This window comes from Drosophila kikkawai, chromosome X, assembly GCF_030179895.1.
Source record: "Drosophila kikkawai strain 14028-0561.14 chromosome X, DkikHiC1v2, whole genome shotgun sequence".
Taxonomy (NCBI): domain Eukaryota; kingdom Metazoa; phylum Arthropoda; class Insecta; order Diptera; family Drosophilidae; genus Drosophila; species Drosophila kikkawai.
Window position 1 is genome coordinate 18,243,468 of NC_091733.1, and position 18,546 is coordinate 18,262,013.

The following is an 18,546-nucleotide window of genomic DNA, read 5'->3' on the forward strand; positions in this document are numbered from 1 at the left end:
AAGTTTTGTACATTTTTATAAGCAATTCTTAAATTTATTTTAATGAAATCAGAGCAAGGGTTGTTACAGCTACAGCTACAACCCTTCCCCCCTTGGTGTGCATTCATTTACAATAATTGCACGTACATTTGCAGCGCTCAATCCAAACTCAAAGTGAGCTTGGCGGATAACAAAGAATGAGCGAATAACCGAACCAGCAGTTCCATGATAATTTCAGCTTTTCTTTTGGCCATTGAAGTTGCGTGGTACTTGCCTGCCATACCGCCGTTTTCCCTTGCTTTTCACTGCTTTCCCTTGCATTTTCGTTTTCGCTTTGGCTGCGGCCTTGCCTGCCAATGCCAAGCGTTTTGTTGTTTAGTTCCATTGAAATTTATGGCGTTGTTTACACAAAAATTGCATTCGCCTTTTGCAGTTGAGTAAGCAAAAAAAAAAAAAAAACAACAAAAAAAAGAGAAAAGCAGAAAAACCGAAAGGAGTTCAAAAACGAAGTTGAAGACCCATACAAGGCAGCAAAAAGAAAAGAAAAACTGGAAAAAAACAGGTGCAGCTGCTTGAGCAAAATTCTGCGGAATAAATAAATATCTTGAGTGAAATTTTCCCAGTCATCTAGTCATGCGGTGGCAAAAAGTTACCCCAGAAACAGAACCACCCACAACACCCCATCTGAGCTTGCACTTGCCAATTCTCCTCCTTCGTTATCAACTTTCTATGCCAGAGCCACGCCCACTGCCAACGGCTAATTAAAGGCGTCGGTTAAGGCTGGATAATTAGAGAGAACGTATTGGGAACAGCGCCAACGCTGCGTATACTTACTGGGTTATCCACTGCGTATACGTAATATGTAGGAGATAAACATTGCGTATACGCAGTGGGGGCCTTGCATTGGATATATGTACGTAGCAGCAGCTAAAAAGATTGCGTATACTTAGTGTGAGCTGTGCATTGCGTATACGTAAAAGGAGCCATTGGAACTCACACATTGCGTATACTTAATAAGTGACATACGGTGCTCATACGTAATGGGAGCCATGCATTACGTATACGCAGTGTGTGCCTACAAGTACCCAGCCAGCATTTAAAGAATCATTTTTACAACAAGATGAATCTTTTTGTGTCCTTGAAATTATTAAAAATAATACATATAATATTTAGAACCAGAAAATGTCTCGAAAATGACTGATATATGCTCCTAAAATATGTTTATATAGTTTAGACGAAGCAAATAAATTTTTAATTCGACAAACGTTGCCTGGTGCTTTAAAATATTTAACAGGTGCCTTGAAAACAACGCCCTTGTTCTGTGTAATTTACAATAAACTGTGCACCAATACCCAATGCATTTGGGGATTTGTTTACATCGGCCTTACAGAGGCTAGAAGCACTGTCCCATCCATTGTCCCGATTGTCCTGGCAGTGCTTGTGTCGCCGTAGGAAAGAAGGAGAGAAACGCTGGGATTCCGGGTTGCTGGATTCCGGATAGCCCCGGTAAACTAATCAGGAGTTCATGGATTGCCACTACGACTCGGATCGGATGGCACAACCCATTAAGTGTGTGTGTGTGTGTGTTGTGTGAGAGCCTGAGTGGTAAAACAACAGGACACGGCAAATAATTATTAAGGATTCGGACGAGGCCAGCTGAAAACGACATAGTCCGGTGGAAATGCGGCCAAAGCTGGCTGAAAATACAGGAAATGCAATGGAAATACAGTGGAAATGCAATGGAAATACAGTGAAAATACAGGAAAATTGCCATTGCCCAGTAGCCTTAATTAGAGGTCAGGGGCTTAGTTTGGAGACTCAGGTTCTTGCTCCTTCGGCTCATCCGATTCCAGCTGCAGTTGCATAGTTTAAAGGAAATTTAATTGAGTTTTTTATGCTTTTCTATAATTTATTAAAATATGTTTGGCTTTAACTTGCTTCTCGCTTTAGAAATCTCTCCCTTGGCTAATTTATATCTTTAGTACAAACCCCATATAATCTATTCCAACGAATTGCTTATGTTTATCTTTCTATTTTTTTTTTAGCTTAATTAGTTTATGAGCAAACTTAAATTTCCCAGCTCGTTCTTAACAAGACACAAAGACCATGTTTATGTTTCAAAAGCAAATGTACCCATTAAAATATTCGAATATTTATATTCGATATGGAAATGGTAGCCCCTCTGGCTGTCTACGGACAAATGTAGAGTCATAAACGTGTACATTTATTTATGCGTGTTCATTTGTGTGTGTGTATGTGTATTTGACAATAAACACATTTGCAAGTGCCATGGCAAGGGGGGAAAAACACGCAAAGCAATCATAAAATGTGTTTTTTTGGTTACCTTAATGTGATTGTCCCACACACACACAGAGTACACACATAGCAGGCAGTCGATTAACACCAACACCATCAAACGACCAACCTACACACAGGTTTTCTTTTTTTTTTTTTTGGGCAATATAAAGCATACGCCGCATATGACAGCCACCGAAAAGCCCCCAGCAAAGCGGCCGCCGCAAAGGTCCGTTTAACTTAACGTTTCCCAGGCGAGCAACAATCCACACACACACACCCACACACCTCTGCTGTTTATGTATGAGTGCAGACACACAAACATACCGAAACAGTGTCGCATAAAAGTCGTCGCCAAAAACGCACACCTTGCCAAATGAATGAGCAAGTGAGCAAGGATACCATATCCCATATCCGCATTCAGGATTCAGATCCCGGCAAGGCCATGTGCTGCTCAAATTACTCGACGCCTTCTAACTGCCTCAAGGCTCGTTTAAGCTGTTTAGGCCAGCCGCAAGATGTGGCCAAAAGTGTGTTAACCAGATGGGCACACCACCTTCCAGCTCACAGTGGGTTAGAGGTGCTTAGAGAGTGGGGAATGAATTCAAAAATCAAAGTGGCAAAGCGACATATCTTCATTTTTCAAGCGGAATTATGTTGCTAATTTAATTAACCAAAGTCACACAGATTTAATAGACAATTAAGACAATTAATTTAGATTTTTATATATAAACATTTACTATACATTTTCCTAAAATTACAAGCTTTAATACCCAGGTATACCTAAAACCCCTAACCAAATCCAACTAGATGCCTTCATGGCTTCATAACCGTTTGGAATTAGCCGGAAAAGCCACTTCCATCTCCCACATCCACCTCCTGACTGTCCATCGTCCAGGCACTCGTGCAGGGACATAGCCAAACAGCATTATATATTCTCGTATTATGGCCATTGTTCCTATCGCCTGTCCCCCCCCCCCTCTCACCGCCGACAAAGTCAATTAATGTGCGGGACATTAAATTAATGATATACGCTGATAACTGGCTGGTATGCGGCGGCGGAATATGCCGACCATGACCACGTGGCCACGCCCACTCCGTCACATTGTCGGAGAGCTAATCTGACCGTTGTCGAATGGGTCGCTCCGCTAATTAGCTTTTCGCTGCGGCCTTTTGGCTTTGCCCTTGCCTTTTACTTTCGCTGCGGTTGCCGAAAAACAAAATCAAAATAAAAGAAATATATATAGAGAAAAATCAGAGCTACACAGAGAGTAAAATGGGAAATGGGAAAACAGAAGATATAGAATGGCGAGAGGGGTGCTTTGGCTGTGGATTTATTAATGAGAAGCCATATAGAACTTGTTTACTAAAGTATTTATTAAGAAGTTTAGCTTATTTCTGACTTAATTTGTAAAATTTAATTAAAGATTAGTTGCAAATTTATATATATCTCAATTTTACCTACCAAACATCCCGTAACTAAACCTATTCTTAGCCTTAAATATATTTCAATTGGCCTCTCCACTCATTCCGTTTTTCTCAGTGGTGTTGGCTAGCCACACATTCGTGGTTTGGCTAATCTTTTAGTTGATTTATTTTTGCTAGTCTGAAGGCACCATTAGTATATGGAAGATATATACACATATATACATATATGTATAAAGACCGCATTACAGCTTCGTCTCTGTTTCAATCCCGGAAAGCAACTATTTTAATGCGCTTAGATCCCAGCGACAAGTATTTCCATTGCCTTGTCTTTGTTTCCATCCAGCTCCTCCATCTACCACTCCCACTCCCTCGTTATTATTCTGCCCCATGTTATATAGTAATGATAAGCTGATTAGCGCAAGCTTCGCATAATGACATTGGCGACATTTTCCAGCTGCCCTCCGTTTCCTCCTCGTCTGATTCCATTTTCAATTCAGATCCCTTGGACGCCAGTCTGCAGACTCTGTGGTCCTGATCCAAGAGCTGGGCCCCCTCGGGGCCTGTTCTGGCCATCGCCCCCAGGCGAGGATGCCAATCAGGCTCTGGTCCTGTCGCTCCACTCGCTTTGCTTTGCATGTCCAACGGGCAATGGAGCTGAGAGCTGGGAGAGCTGGTAGCTGGTAGCTGGTAGCTGGTAGCTGGAAATGACTGTGGAGGCGGGTGGAGGGTATCACAACAATGGAGCCAACGGTTGACTAAGCCACCTGGAGCCCACCTTCTTACCCCACCTCTGCCCCTTTGACTGGTGTCGCTGGCATTGACGGCGCATTAACTCATTTCCTGCATCATTAAGGGGCACCTGCAATTTTCGCACATTTACGCCACAGACGTGTCCAGGATGTAAGCAAATGCGCTGCCGGCAGGACTCGCCTTGAATAATGGATGGATATGGATGCTGGCTGGCTGGCTGGCTGGCTGGCGGGGTTTGAGGGATTGATCTCGAGAAATTTCTGGCCCAAGGGCGTTTTGAATGGGGCCCATGGATTCCTGTCATTTCCTTTGGGGCAGATTAATTGATGATTCCAAGGCGACACAGACCTAAGAGGATTTCTGCTGGAGCTCAGATGAGACTAACCAAAGTTCATTATACACCTGCAGGCTATTATCATTTTAGTAGAAAGTCGTAATGCAGCGGATAAGTCATTTCCAACCCCTTCAGTGTGTAAATTATTGATTTCCATCAAAAGCCACAATTTACAAGGGGTTAGTTACAGCATTAAAATTGTAAAGAAATTAAAACTAGCAAAGAAAAGCCTTCCAAATGCGTATTTAGTAAATTTTTAGCCTTAAATTTCCACCGTTTGGGCACTCGGCATACGGCAAGAGAAAGTTTTTTAATAGTTTAGCAAAAAAGAAAAAAAACGTTGCAATCGGCGGGCATTTAATAAACTTGACCACATCAGACAGCCGTCGGCGCTTTTCAAATAGCAATCAGGAAAAGTTTTGTGGCCCCCCAGAGCAGAGCTCAAAGCGCAGAGCACAAAGCCCTGCGTCCGCAACCAAAACCAAATCCACTTGCCGCTCCTACCAACCTCCCTCCCTCTCCCACTCAATTCAGCGATTTCAATCCATAGAATAACCGTATCCGTATCCGCATATTTCACTCCGCAGGCAGCACAGCAAATCCGGATGCGAAACGATTGTACGACGATTTGCTGAGCAACTACAACAAACTGGTCCGGCCGGTGGTGAATGTTACGGACGCTCTCACCGTTCGCATCAAGCTGAAGCTATCGCAGCTGATTGATGTCAATCTGAAGAACCAAATCATGACCACCAACCTGTGGGTGGAGCAGTCCTGGTACGACTACAAGCTCAAGTGGGAGCCCAAGGAGTACGGCGGCGTCGAGATGCTCCATGTCCCCTCCGATCACATCTGGCGACCGGACATAGTGCTCTACAACAAGTGAGTTTCGTGGATAATTTTTGCTAATTCATTAAATTTTATGCAGTAAATTGATGTAAAAATTAATTAAATTCAACTTCAGGGGTTCAACTAATCAGTGTTTAATCCATTTTTCTGTTTCAGCGCCGACGGCAACTTTGAGGTAACGCTGGCCACCAAGGCCACGCTGAACTACACGGGACGCGTGGAGTGGCGGCCCCCGGCTATATACAAGAGCTCCTGCGAGATCGATGTGGAGTACTTTCCCTTTGACGAGCAGACCTGCGTCATGAAGTTCGGCAGCTGGACCTACGATGGCTTTCAGGTGAGCTTTCAGTCTAGAGCGGAACTCATCTCGTTCCGGAAATCAGAATGGCATTGCCTTGCCCCGAAAAGTGATTTTCAAAATTGTAAATTCCCAGACAAATCTTTGATGCTCCCGTTTTCTGTGGGAACCGCAAACTTATGGCTCTTACACTCCCCCCCCCCCCCCCCCCCCCCCCCCCCACCCCCCCCCCCCCCCCCCCCCCCCCCCCCCCACATGTGATCCAATTTAAACCGCACAAATGAGTAACTTTCTTGGCCGGGTCTGGCCTTAGGCTAATTGGTTTATAAATCTGTGGCAACTGGCAAGTTGCAATGCTAACAGACACAGACACAGACAGACATATATCAGGCCGATATGCTGCTATTAAAGGCCACTCCTTCCTTATCTGGGCTTCCGTTTCCGTTACCGGTCCAAGTCCCACTGCCGCTCTGGGCTCCCAGGAGCCATCTCATTTACACATTTACAAATTGCTGCTCACCTGGCGCTCTCCGGCCTCTCCGCCGAAGGTGTCTCTGAGCCCGGTTTAGTGGTCATAAACCGAAATACGGTCATAATTCCTTTCGGAACACTGGCATAGAATTTCTCATGTTTTATGGCCGCAAAACACACGCCAAGATACAGAGAGAGAGAGAGAAAGAGAAAGAGAGAGACAGCAAGAGCAACAGTGAAAGAGATAGCCTGTCAAATGGAAATGGGCTCGAAATGGCAATGGGAATGGCAATGGGCTTGGGATAGACAGTCGACAGTCGACAGTCGACCACAGGGAAGCTTCATAAAAACGTCTCTAGTGGTTTTGGTAGCCGGAATACACCTGGGCAGGACCAAGGGATGCCGAATTGGAGACGGGTGGCAGGGACACAGGGAGACACAGTGGCCAGGAAATATGTAAAAGGCGGGGAACAAGAGGCACCGAGGCAGCTTGACACCTGCCTGGAGAATGTCGGCGACTAACGGTCGCCGGCGTCGCAGCCTCGTAAAATTCCCAAAAAAAATACAACCCCAAGCAGGCATACACTTGGAGAAAATACTCTTTAAAAATTTCCAAAATAAGGTTTTTAAACGATGTAATAATTTAAATTTCCCTAGTATTCAAAGTTGCTTTGAATTCATTAAACACCTGGAGACTTTTCCTTTCAACTCTGCCACAGAAGTTTCTCTCAGTGCAGCAGCCGGAGCTCCCCGGATGGATGCTTTGTGGCTTCGGTCTGCGGTTGGGGGCTTGCCAGCTAATAATGAACTGGCATTAGGCGGCTCCTCCTGGCCAGCCTTCGTCCCTAGGAACCTTTTTTGCCCCGAAAAAGGCAGCCCTGGGTTAACCAAATGCATCTACTGAGCTGCATTACAGCCAGGTCATAAAATCGCTAGCCAGGTCGCGCTTGAGTAGGGTTCCAATGGCTGAGCTTCTTAAATTCTAAATAATTTTTAAAAAGTTAAGTAAAGAAAGCCCTCTTTCAAGCCAAAAAATTGAATCAATCATTACCAACTGGTGCTTCTAAAACTCACTAGACTTGGCACTGAATACCCAACTTTATTTGCTGAATAAATTAACAGGTCTTAAGCTTGTGATTTCGAATTAAGCACCTTGCATCCTGGCAGTGAATAATGCATTAATTCCCTGCCAACCAGAGGGTTATTGTCTTGGAAAATATTGACATTTTAATGGCACATATTAAAGCCTATTTAAAGACTAAGCTTGAATTTCAAGGCTCAAACTTGTGAATTTCCTAATTCAATTCAAACACTCAATTAGCAAAGCCAGAGAAAATGCAAAGAGACAGAGGGTAGAAGATCTCTCAATCGACCTATTTCCCCTGCCTTTAACTTGACTTTGCAGGCTTATTTAATTGTCGGGACAATTAGGACAATATGTATGCCTTGTTCCGTCTCTCTCTCTCTCTCTCTCTCTCTCTCTCTGGCTTTTTGGCCAAAACTACAAGCACACACACAGACAGGGACACACAGTTGACTAATTTGGTAAAAAGCTAAATGCTCATTTACTATTAAAAAGGCAAAGGCGCTAACAAGCATTTGACACGAAACCTGGATGGCGTCTGAAAAGCACACAGGTGTGAGTACACTCGAAAAATTATGTGGGGCTTGAGATTAATTTATTGAATAATTATTGAATGGAAAAACAAGGCATTAAATGTTTTCAAGTTGAATTGTGTGAGAATTGAAATGGTCTTAATGGAAATTTTCACAAAAATGTACTAGAATAATACAAATTTTGTTGAGTGTATGCATATTTTGTTGCGTAAATTGTGCGTTGTGTTGTTGTACGTTGTACGTCACGCATAAATCAACCTCAAAATGAGCAATATCCTACACACAGTAGCAACAAATTATTTAAATGGTCTCCCAGGGAATGTCCTTTCTCTTTCTAAATATATATATATATGTATATATATAAATATCTACCAAAGACAGAAGCTGAAAAAGTGTACACCTTGGATCCTTTTTCCAACTCCCAGTGCCACAGGCACAGGCATCAGTCTGCTCGACAGCGGAAATATTTCATTAAATCATCACTTCCTTATAGCGAAATTTCCGCAACCACTTAAAATAACAATTTCCACTTCGGTGAATCCAGCAGGCACCACCAGTAACTGTATTAGTATCGGCAGGATCTGTGGCATTGCACCTGCCAGTGGAGTCCTTGCTGATTATTTCTCACCAACCTCTGGACTCCTCCTCCAGCTGCAGCCTCAGCTTAGCAAACATTGTGAGACCAACTCAAAAGCTGAATACGGGAATGGGGAGGGAATTCGGAAAATTCGGAAAATCACTGGAGAAGATCGAGCATGTGTGTGTGTGTGTGTGTGTGTGAGCTGAACAAAAGGCCCAACTACATAGGCTCAATTTTCACACTTGATTTTGCAAAGGAAACTTGGCTAAAAAAAAAAGTAAAAAGAAGAGTTTGGAAAATACAAGAATAATCTTTGCAGACTCTAAAGACTTTGTAAGGGTTTTTAGTCCCCTAATTCTATATTTCTAAAATTTGAATTAGATATATTTTATAGAGGATTTCCCTGAAAAACCATTATTATTTATCGGCAACCAAAAATGTATGTAACCAGCAGTAAAAGGCTTAGTCAACCTCTTTAAGCATATATTTTCTTGATCATTATTACCAGGCGAATTGGTTTAGACCTTTTTTTTTAAGTGTAACTGTGTAGAAAGAGACAGTCTGCATTTGGTTAAAAAGAGATAGTAAGCTTAGAAACGAGAAATCGTATTAACGTCACTTTTCGAATTTCACTCTCTTCCTTACTTGCTCTACCGCCCACCTTGGAAATTACCCTTCGACGTCAGCTGCCACCTGCAAGCAAGTTACCTGACAGCACCACACCCACCCCCTACCACCCCTCTCTACCTCCCACCCTCCTCCTCTTTTTCTCTAACCCCCTCCGCGCATACAACTCCTTACTCGCCATGCAAAATCGTTGAGGTGTGAATTTGCAGACAAAATGCTTTGGGAAATTCACTAGAAGCCAAAAGAAAAAAAATGAAAACATTTGCTGGCTCTGAAAAGAATGCACTTGCGGGTTAATATTTAAAAGTCAAAATGCACAAACGAAAAGCTGAACCAGCAAATTGGAAAATTCAGTCAATGAAGAGGAGGTCTTTATTCGGGAAGTGAAGTGAGAATAATAGAGGAAAATCACTAGCTTTCACTTGATCGATAATGGGATTAACTAGTACCAACTTTCCCCCAAGAAGTTTTTGGTTAAGGGAGCTATTTTACGTCTAGATCGACTCGGTTATTGATAAATATATCTAGATATTTAAAACTATATACCACAACTTGCTTCCTAAGGGCCACTTGATGACCGCAAAGTACTAGTCGAAAATCTGTTGGGAATCCTGCGAAAATCCAGCGTTCGAGCGCCAGGAATCGAGTTTGATTAAACCACTCCACTCCGCCGTCATTGAGTGTTGCAATCCCATGTCAAATACTTTGCCCAGGACCCTCTCGTTCGTGCTGGGGGGGGGGGGGGAACCCGGAAAACTCTCTCGGTAGTCAAGGAGATGAAAAGGCAAAGGAATGCCAGCCCCAGGGGTGGGGTGGGGAGGTGAGGAGTGCCAGGAGCCAGCACACGCCTGTCTGGGCAGGTGCACATGCATGTGTGCGGTGGCATGCCAATTGCTGTGTTGTCCTCCAAAGCCCACCATGCGATGTCCATGTCCTGTCAGCTGCACTCGTGCCGAACTAAGCAAAACTGAAACTGAAATCGAAGTGCGGCCTTCGGATGTTTGTCCATTTTGATATCGATGCACCCAGCACTGGGCAACCTGCACCCTGCACCTGCCAACCCCATTTGGCCACCCACCTTCACTCAGACTTTTCCTGCCAGAGTCTTCGTCAATTCCTTTGCCTTTGCACCTGTCTTTCTGATGTCTCAGTTTGGTGTCTCAATGTTGGTAATTCAGTACTTTGTTTTTTCCTGCAGGACAGGCAATATGGTCTAGATGTGAGATTAATTTATTTACCTTTCAACAAATTGGAAAATTTTAATTAATATAGAAAACATAAAACGTTCCCAGCAGACAAAAACATTTAAGATCTTAAAAACGATAGTTTTGCGAATCTCTATCGGAACGGTCTCTGTTCTCACAATCTAAATACAATTCAAAAACATTAAGGTTCTTTTGTGTAATAAATCTTACAACTTAAATTATAAATTTATTGAAATAAATTAAAATAAATGAATAACTATAAATATAATTTTCAGGTGGATCTGCGGCACATTGACGAGCTGAACGGCACCAATGTCGTGGAGGTGGGCGTGGATCTGTCCGAGTTTTACACGTCTGTCGAATGGGATATCCTCGAAGTTCCAGCAGTGAGGTAAGTGCAACCACCCACACACACACACCCACACCCACACACAAACAAGAACAACTATTATTTTTGGCAGAAACAGAAAACTCCTTTGGCAAGTTCCTTGGACGCAGTCACAAAACACAAACACAAATCTTTCAGGGGTTCCGACATGCACACGCACGCACACGCACACTGTGAGCAGAAATACACATACATACGTAGGTCAAGGATATAACTTTTTACAGTTGAGAGAAAGGGAAATTTACACTGACCAAAAATGCAGAGAGAGTTCTTGAAATCTGCTGTAAACGCTAAATAATAAAAATATATTAGGAAGTATTTTTCTTAGAAAAATTATGATAAGCTCGATGGTTTTTTTTCAATATTTGGAACTTAAGCTTAATATTGGAAATATTTTTATTTGATTTTTGATGTCCTTTTTTTAAGTGTATAGAGATGATAAGCCTGCAGGTCGACGATGATCTTTCGACAAGGGCGTGGGCAGATTTTCAACACGAAGGGGCATGGTTGTTATTTACCATTTGCACCCCCCGCTATCCCCGCTATCCCTCGCTTTTGCTTATACAATTTTTCTGTTCAAGTTTTTAAATTAAAAAACTTTGGCAAAAGGAGCTGCCAAGGCAAGAAACAAGAGCAACACAAATTATACATATAAATACATATATTGCCGAGCCCTTTGCCTCCTGCTGTCTCTTTTTGCAGTTTTCAGAATGGTCAGGCACATGTCAGGGTGTGTGTGTGTGTGTCGACACCTAAGGTGACATTAATAGGGACCTCAATAATATTATTAAATTACAACTAAGTCCATAATAGTAGCATTAAATTCTAAACAAGTAATTACTTATACTGATATTTTAAATATTTACCTTATAAAATATAATTTTCAAGTACTAAATTGTAGTATTTTGAATTTCTAATATTTTTCTTACTATTTATATTTAAATATTAAGCAATTTCTTAGTTCAAGCCGTTTCCTTACAAAGTGAAAGTGAATGAAATTTACTTTTGTGCTGAAGGCGGTAGCCTAATTGCCACGCCCCATTCTTTAGAGAAGGCGACAGCACGCTTGTGTGCCCAAAATGGTGTGAGTGAGTAAGAATGAAAGCGAGAGGGAAGGGGTAGGGGGTGGATATGGGTTGGAATTTCCAGATATAGGACCTCTCTAATGCATTAGCCCCAGACAAAAGGCAACAGGAAATTTTTGTTTCACTTAGCGCAACTTTGTTGCGAATCTTGGGTTCGTTAGCGTAGACAACAGGTGAGTTGGGGGGGATTAGTGGGGTGTTTTAAGGGGGGTTTTAGGGGGTGTTTTCAGGGGGTTCTAGAGGATGTTTTAAGGGGGTGTTATTCTAGGGGGTATTTCAGGGGGGACAAGTCGACCGTTGCAACACTGCTGCTGAGTGCTATTAATTAGTTGATGACACGTGCTAGATGAACTGAGTGAATTCAGTTTGAAAACACTTTTCATTAAGCCAATTAAATAGGGTGCCGGGTGTCCCCGTATCTTTGTATTTCTGTGGCTTTCTTTGTAATATTTTTCTTTCAAATTATTATCAAATATCAAATATTACAATTCATTGTCGAAGTAAACAAATAAAAGTAAATCAATTACTTTTTGATGACACCTATGAATATTTGAAATAGGCAAAACCTAAGGACCCTAATTCGTTGGCTCTTTGTCCCGTTCCACACCTAATGCCACCCACAATTCCTAGCCCCTCCCCCTCAGTCGAATTTCATAAGCGGCACGTGTCAGAAACGGCAATGACAATGCCAAACTGAAGTGCACGTATCTAAGCCGTCGTGCTATTTGACAAAGAACAAATGTTGTATAAATATGGAGAAATATTTGAAATTGTATTTGTAATATTTTCTTACTAAATATGTATATTTTATATATTTTTTAATGCATATACAATTATTTTAAATTAATACAATAGCTTGCGTCTTGCAACTCTTTTCGAATAACTTTCTTCTGCTCATAAAAAATATGGTTTCCTATTAATAAACCTCTTAAAACACTTTTAAAATATTAAATATAATATTAAATATATTTAAAAAAATTACTTTTGGTCCAAGATAATATTCTAGTACACTTGGAGAACTTCTTGCTCACGTCTTTGCCAACTAAGAACTGAAACTGATGGGGCTTAAGTCATTGACGGGAATTAAAAAGTTGACAGCGCCAATTACGTGTGAGTGGGTGGGTGTGTGTGTGGTATTTGTGTGTATGCGTGAGTGTGTTTTATATGTGTGAGAATTTGTGAGTGTGTGCTAAGGTCTGCGAGTATGATTATGGTTGGGCGTTGGTTTTTTCTTTGGCATTCAGCATTCAGCAGTAAATTATGCCACAAGTGCGTGACTCACAACAACTGTGGGTGTGTGCGAGTGTGTGACACTGAGACAAATTCGGGAGGAACAAGCACTGAAAGTCTAGGCTCTAAATAATACTAAAAAAACAATGCTTTGTAAACAACTTTCCCTAAGCACCCTTCTCCCTACATTGTCACAAAAAATACGTATTAAATTTAATAAATTATATAAATAATAAGTTATTTGTTATAAGCTGGTGGTAATTAGACTCCTTTCTCAGTGTAAATACTTTGCCCCACTCCTATTCGCCTTTGGAATCTGTTTGGCCTACTCCCTTGGTAGCTTTTATTGTGTTCAGGCTGCTCCTGCTGCTGCTGCAACACAATTCACAGCACGTAGAACAATTTTCCTGTGAAGCCCGGACCTCCTAGCACCTTCGAGCCCCCCGTATCCCCCCGGCAAAATTGTGTACAGGCCGAACAGGATTCAGTTTTAATGCGCATCGACAGTTAAATTAACTGAAGGGTGCAGGGCCGAAGGGCTCCCCAGAAAATGAGGGGCGTGGCTGGCCACAGCACGTACAGGCGGCACTGCAGCAGCCGCACAGGTGGGCACAGCCAGGAGGGGCTCGGCGGAGCGGAGCGGACAATCCTGCATTGATTGACAGGCGGACAGGTACTAGTTTGGCAGGCCACCAGCAGCAGTGGCCTAAGACCGAGCCGAGAAAGTTGCCAGGCAGAGACATAAGGGCGTAATCGAAATCGAAAGTCGAGGCAGTCATAAAATTAACGTTGCTTATTCCCGTTCAAACCCTTTTCTTCCGATCTGAGATCCGGAAAGTAATGACAGTCCTGGGCTACCAATTTTCGGTTTATAGTTTTTTTTTTTTTTTGCGGCATAAGTACTGAAAGCACCTTGGTCGACAATATTATCTAGTCAGTTACGGGTTGAGCAGTTTAAGGTTAAATCGCATTGCTTCTCTGCACGTAGCTCAATCAGAATAAATCGCTATGGTAGGTGTGCTGTGGCCCACTCGTTATACGCAATTCGTTGTGGCAAACTGCTACCTCTAAGCTCGCGCATTATATAAAACCCGCTCTACTTAACTCGCTGGTTTTCACATTAGTTATCTGACATTGATATACTCGCTCTGCTAAATTCGTTCTTCTTAACTAGCTTTACTCAACACGCTTTGCTGAAGTCGCCTTATTAACTTGCCTAACCCGCTTTCTATTCAAACGTAACTTCGGTCTGCTTACTTTGTTACCTCGCTCTGCTGTACTCGCTCTACTGTACTCGCTCTGCTATACTCGTTCTACTGTACTTTCTCTGTTGTACTTGCTCTGCTGTACTCGCTCTGCTGTACTCGCTCTACTGTACTCGTTCTTCTGTACTTTCTCTGCTGTACTTGCTCCGCTTTACTCGCTCTGCTGTACTCGTTCTGCTTTACTCGCTCTACAATACTCGCTTTGCACTTATCACTATTCTGCTGATGAACATCTTTAATCTCTAGTCTTGACTGTTGATTTATCGCAAACTCCATTGTACATTTTGCACGCTAATTAACTGTTTGACATTAAAGCCTTTAACTGATCCCAAGGCAACCCACTGGTTTCGCTCCCAAAAACGCCTCCCCATTCCCCATTGTCTACTTTAGACGCTCATTGAGTCGTCTTCCGTTGTCATGCTCGTATTCCCAACTTCCACTCCCCTGGGGGCTGTATTTTGTTTAATTGCCGCTATGGGTCGTACGACATCAAATCAACACGCAGGGCACATACACCGCCAGATACCTACCCTATTTTGTTTCCCCTTCCGCCACAGTTTTGTATTTTTTTTTTTTTTTTTTGTCTTTGGTAAACTTTTCCCAGCTCTTACCTTTTCCCCATTGAGAAGGCTTGATTACTGGGCACAAATTCTTAGCTGAATTTGAGGTTTTCGCTCCCCAGACTTGGTCCCAAACTTTATCACAGATCGATTAAAATCATAATTAGCAAACTTTCCAGAGACTCTCCTCCTCCCTTGCGGTCTCACTTCAATTGGCAAGACCTGGGAGCCTTTTTTATCCCATTCCAAGGTGACTTGTTCCATTTTCTTCAAGTCATGCAGCGAAGCGTGTTTATGTTAGTTTTTAAAATTCTATTACTTACTTTGATTTCTGGCTGGTCTCGATTTGAGAGTATCTAAAGCAAAATATATAAGTAGGGACCATACACAGAGCAAAAAATTGTAGATATTCAAGGGTATTGGGGTACAGTAATGAGTTAGGTTTTTAATTTAAAGAACTATAAAAATTCGTGCTGATATTCAATCTCATTTCTTTAATTTAAGAAACTATTTGGCGTGAAATTCTCGTCTTTACAACACTAAAATAGAGTCCAGAGCCAATTTTAATTACATTTTCTCTCTCTGCATAAGAAAAATAAGAAAGTGAAGCATAAAAAACACTTGAAAGCTCATAGAGAACTTTTGGCAAAAAGTTTTTGGAATCAATCAAGCGTTGAGACCTTTCCTTTCCCCTTCCCATTGAGTAGGTGGTAATGGCTAGGAGCTGCTGCGGCTGCGTTGGTCTATCCACGGATGCTTTTCTCCAGCTCCCTTTAATGTCTTCGTTTCTTTTTTATGTTGCCAATCATTTCGTATTTATGCGTTTGTTCTTTGACTCCAATCAGCAAGCTGTTTGCCCCCTATTCCCTGTTGTCAATCAACGTTTTGGCCATTTTCGGTCACTTTAATGCGGTATCCCCGAACCGAAGCCCCAAATATACTATATATGTATTTGTGTGTGCCAAGTCGCACATTCAATTTCACTGGAATTTCACTTAATTTTTTGCGATTCAAACCCAACGAGAGGGAGGCTGGCTGGAAAATCTATGGTAAATAACATTTGATTTCGAATCTGTTTCGCTAGAAAATCATTCAGCCAAAATGTAGGAGAAGAGCGGCGGTCGCCCTCCTGGCTTTGAGCATGTGCACATTCACTTTGGCTTTGGTTGGCCTTTGGAAATAATATATTTAAATTTAAAGTGGCGAGAAGGTCATAAATTTCGGTACTATTCAGTGATGGTCCAGTTAAAATTTATGTAATACATTTTATGCATTAGAAATGAACTTAAATTGGTAATGAAATATAGCGGAACTTGGTTGGGAATATCAAGCGAAGAGCTCTGCAAAGTTCGCTCAAATCCTTCCCTCGTTCTCTCTGCTTAGCTCATTACATTTTACTCGCTCTGCTGAACTCGCTGCTTGTATTCACAAACCGCTTTGTGCTAAGCTCGCTACTTGAATCTACTGCTTTACTCTATCTGTTACGCAGCAAACATGAATGGGTTTTCAAATGTAACATCTTTTCAATATATTTAGAAAAATCGATATAAGAATTCTGCTGATTTTGCATGGTTTCACTCGCTATACTAGCCTCGTTCTACCAAAACTCCTTTTTGCTAAAATCCCTTTTTTAACTCGTTATACTTAACTCCCTTTGGCCAATGCGCTACTTGTCAGCTTTGCCTTATTTGTTATACTATACTCGCTGTGCTAAATTCGCTGCTTATCGTCACAACAACCCGTAGCTTTACTCGCTCCTTATTTCTACGTAACTCGTTTTGCTAGCAAAGCACTCACTTGTAATCAAATTTGCCAAATTCAGGCCAGAAATAACGATTTAAGACTACGATTTTCGCAAATAAATATTTTCAAAGAAAATATTCAATGGCAAAGCTGAATATTTTTTTAATTTATTCCCCCAGTTCCAACAGAGTCTTGTTAAAATTTGTCTTGTACATTTTTTATTGCAATAGGTATTCGTTTTTTGTCAATTACCCAGCAATTACTGACTTTTCAACTTGTATCTTCAATTTTTCATAAAAGATTCCTCTAATTTCAGAACATAATCTTTTTGGCAATAAAGATAAAACTTCAATTAAGAGATTTTATTTTGCCCCAAAAGATTTTAAGTCAAAGTCAAAATGTGGCAGGGTGTCGAAAACTTCGATTCATTCAGAGTGACTTGTATGTTTCGCCCATTTCGGCTTCTGGGTGTGTGTGTGTGTGTGTGTTTTCCTTTATTACGCATACGCAGCGTGGCTCAACGCATTGATGAATTGTTGCCAATTTCGGAATCTCGGCCCCGGGGGGTGGGTATTTGTTGGAGGTTGTGCTGCAGGGTTGGGGTTTTATTGTGGGTGTGTGTGTGTGCGGCGAGTGTTATGTGCCTGGGAGTCAAATCAAACAGAAGTTTTGCTGGTCTTAGCTGGTATTTGTTGTGTTTTCGAGTCCTCTAGTCTTTTCTCTATTTTCCTGATTTTCTGCTGTTTCTTTTTCTTCTTTATTTTTTTGCCTATATGGCGCCATCTCCCGGCGCCGTATCCGTGCGCGTGTTGCAAATGTGTGTGTGTGTGCGTTACGCGTGTGTATCACTTGGTGAGTGTGAGTGCGGGTGTGAGTGTTTTTCTTGCCTATTTTATGATTTATGGTATGTTTTGGCATCGCGGTTGCTAGCCAACCATCCGCCTCCGCCAAGTCAACTCGTCGAGCTTATTATACTGACCTTTACACGTACTGGTCCTGGAACAGGACCTCTTCTAGCCTCTGTCTGCCAGGATTCCTGTGTGCGGGACTTATCTCTAAGACGGCGAATGTTAAACTGGCGGGGGATTCCCCCGATTTTCGGACTCCACTCCACGGCCCATTGACCAAAGCTCAGCTCAGCGGACTTAATCGGCAGGCCATATTACATTTTCCCGGGAAAACTCAGGCTAGCCACGTGAGTGAGCTGAGGGATATTGGGTCTTAGGGCCTTTCTATCCAATTTTGTTCTGGCAAAAGTGTATTTAAATGTTATTTTAATGGGAACTCGAGGGAGAGAACGTGCTTTAGTTAATCGTAAATCAATGTTATCTTATTTACTAGTTAATAAGTGCATTTATCTAGGTTTTTCCATAAACAAAACTTTAATTTCCTATATGTATAACTATGATGCAGGATTTCAGTGAATCCGGGATTGCTTTCGGTAATCATTACAAGGTTCCTTTTTGCCATAACTTGTGCTGCCTTATATATAGATAGCCCAAATGCTATGTCTCTCTCGTATATATCTTGTATCTTGTATCTCTTCGATGCGCCCCACCTTCCTTACCTCCTCATCCTGTTCGTCCCCATTTGAGTGACTGACATTCGGAATTGCCTTGGCAAATTATATTTTATTGCTGCAGCCATCAAAACTAACCCACAAGATGTTGGCCTTCAATGCCGGATTCCTCGCACAAGCACACATCTGTGTGTGTGTGTGTATGTAGAGGGAAGCTACTCGTTTTCCACGACCCTTACCCACTTTCCCGCTCCGTGTGCCTATTTCCACATACTTCATTTCTATTTGGAGGGAAGTCAACTGCCAAAAGCAGTTAGTTGCCT

General features: G+C 42.0%; 1 protein-coding gene across 1 annotated transcript in view; it reads left to right on the forward strand.

Moving 5' to 3' along the window:
* The window catches only part of nAChRalpha3 (nicotinic Acetylcholine Receptor alpha3), a 92,362-nt gene that overhangs the window by 62,628 nt on the left and 11,188 nt on the right, over window positions 1-18,546 (forward strand). Inside the window, exons 4-6 of the mRNA XM_017173175.3 lie at window positions 5,374-5,668; window positions 5,792-5,972; window positions 10,709-10,824. Coding sequence (XP_017028664.1) covers window positions 5,374-5,668; window positions 5,792-5,972; window positions 10,709-10,824 — 592 coding nt within the window. The remainder of the gene's footprint in view (window positions 1-5,373; window positions 5,669-5,791; window positions 5,973-10,708; window positions 10,825-18,546) is intronic.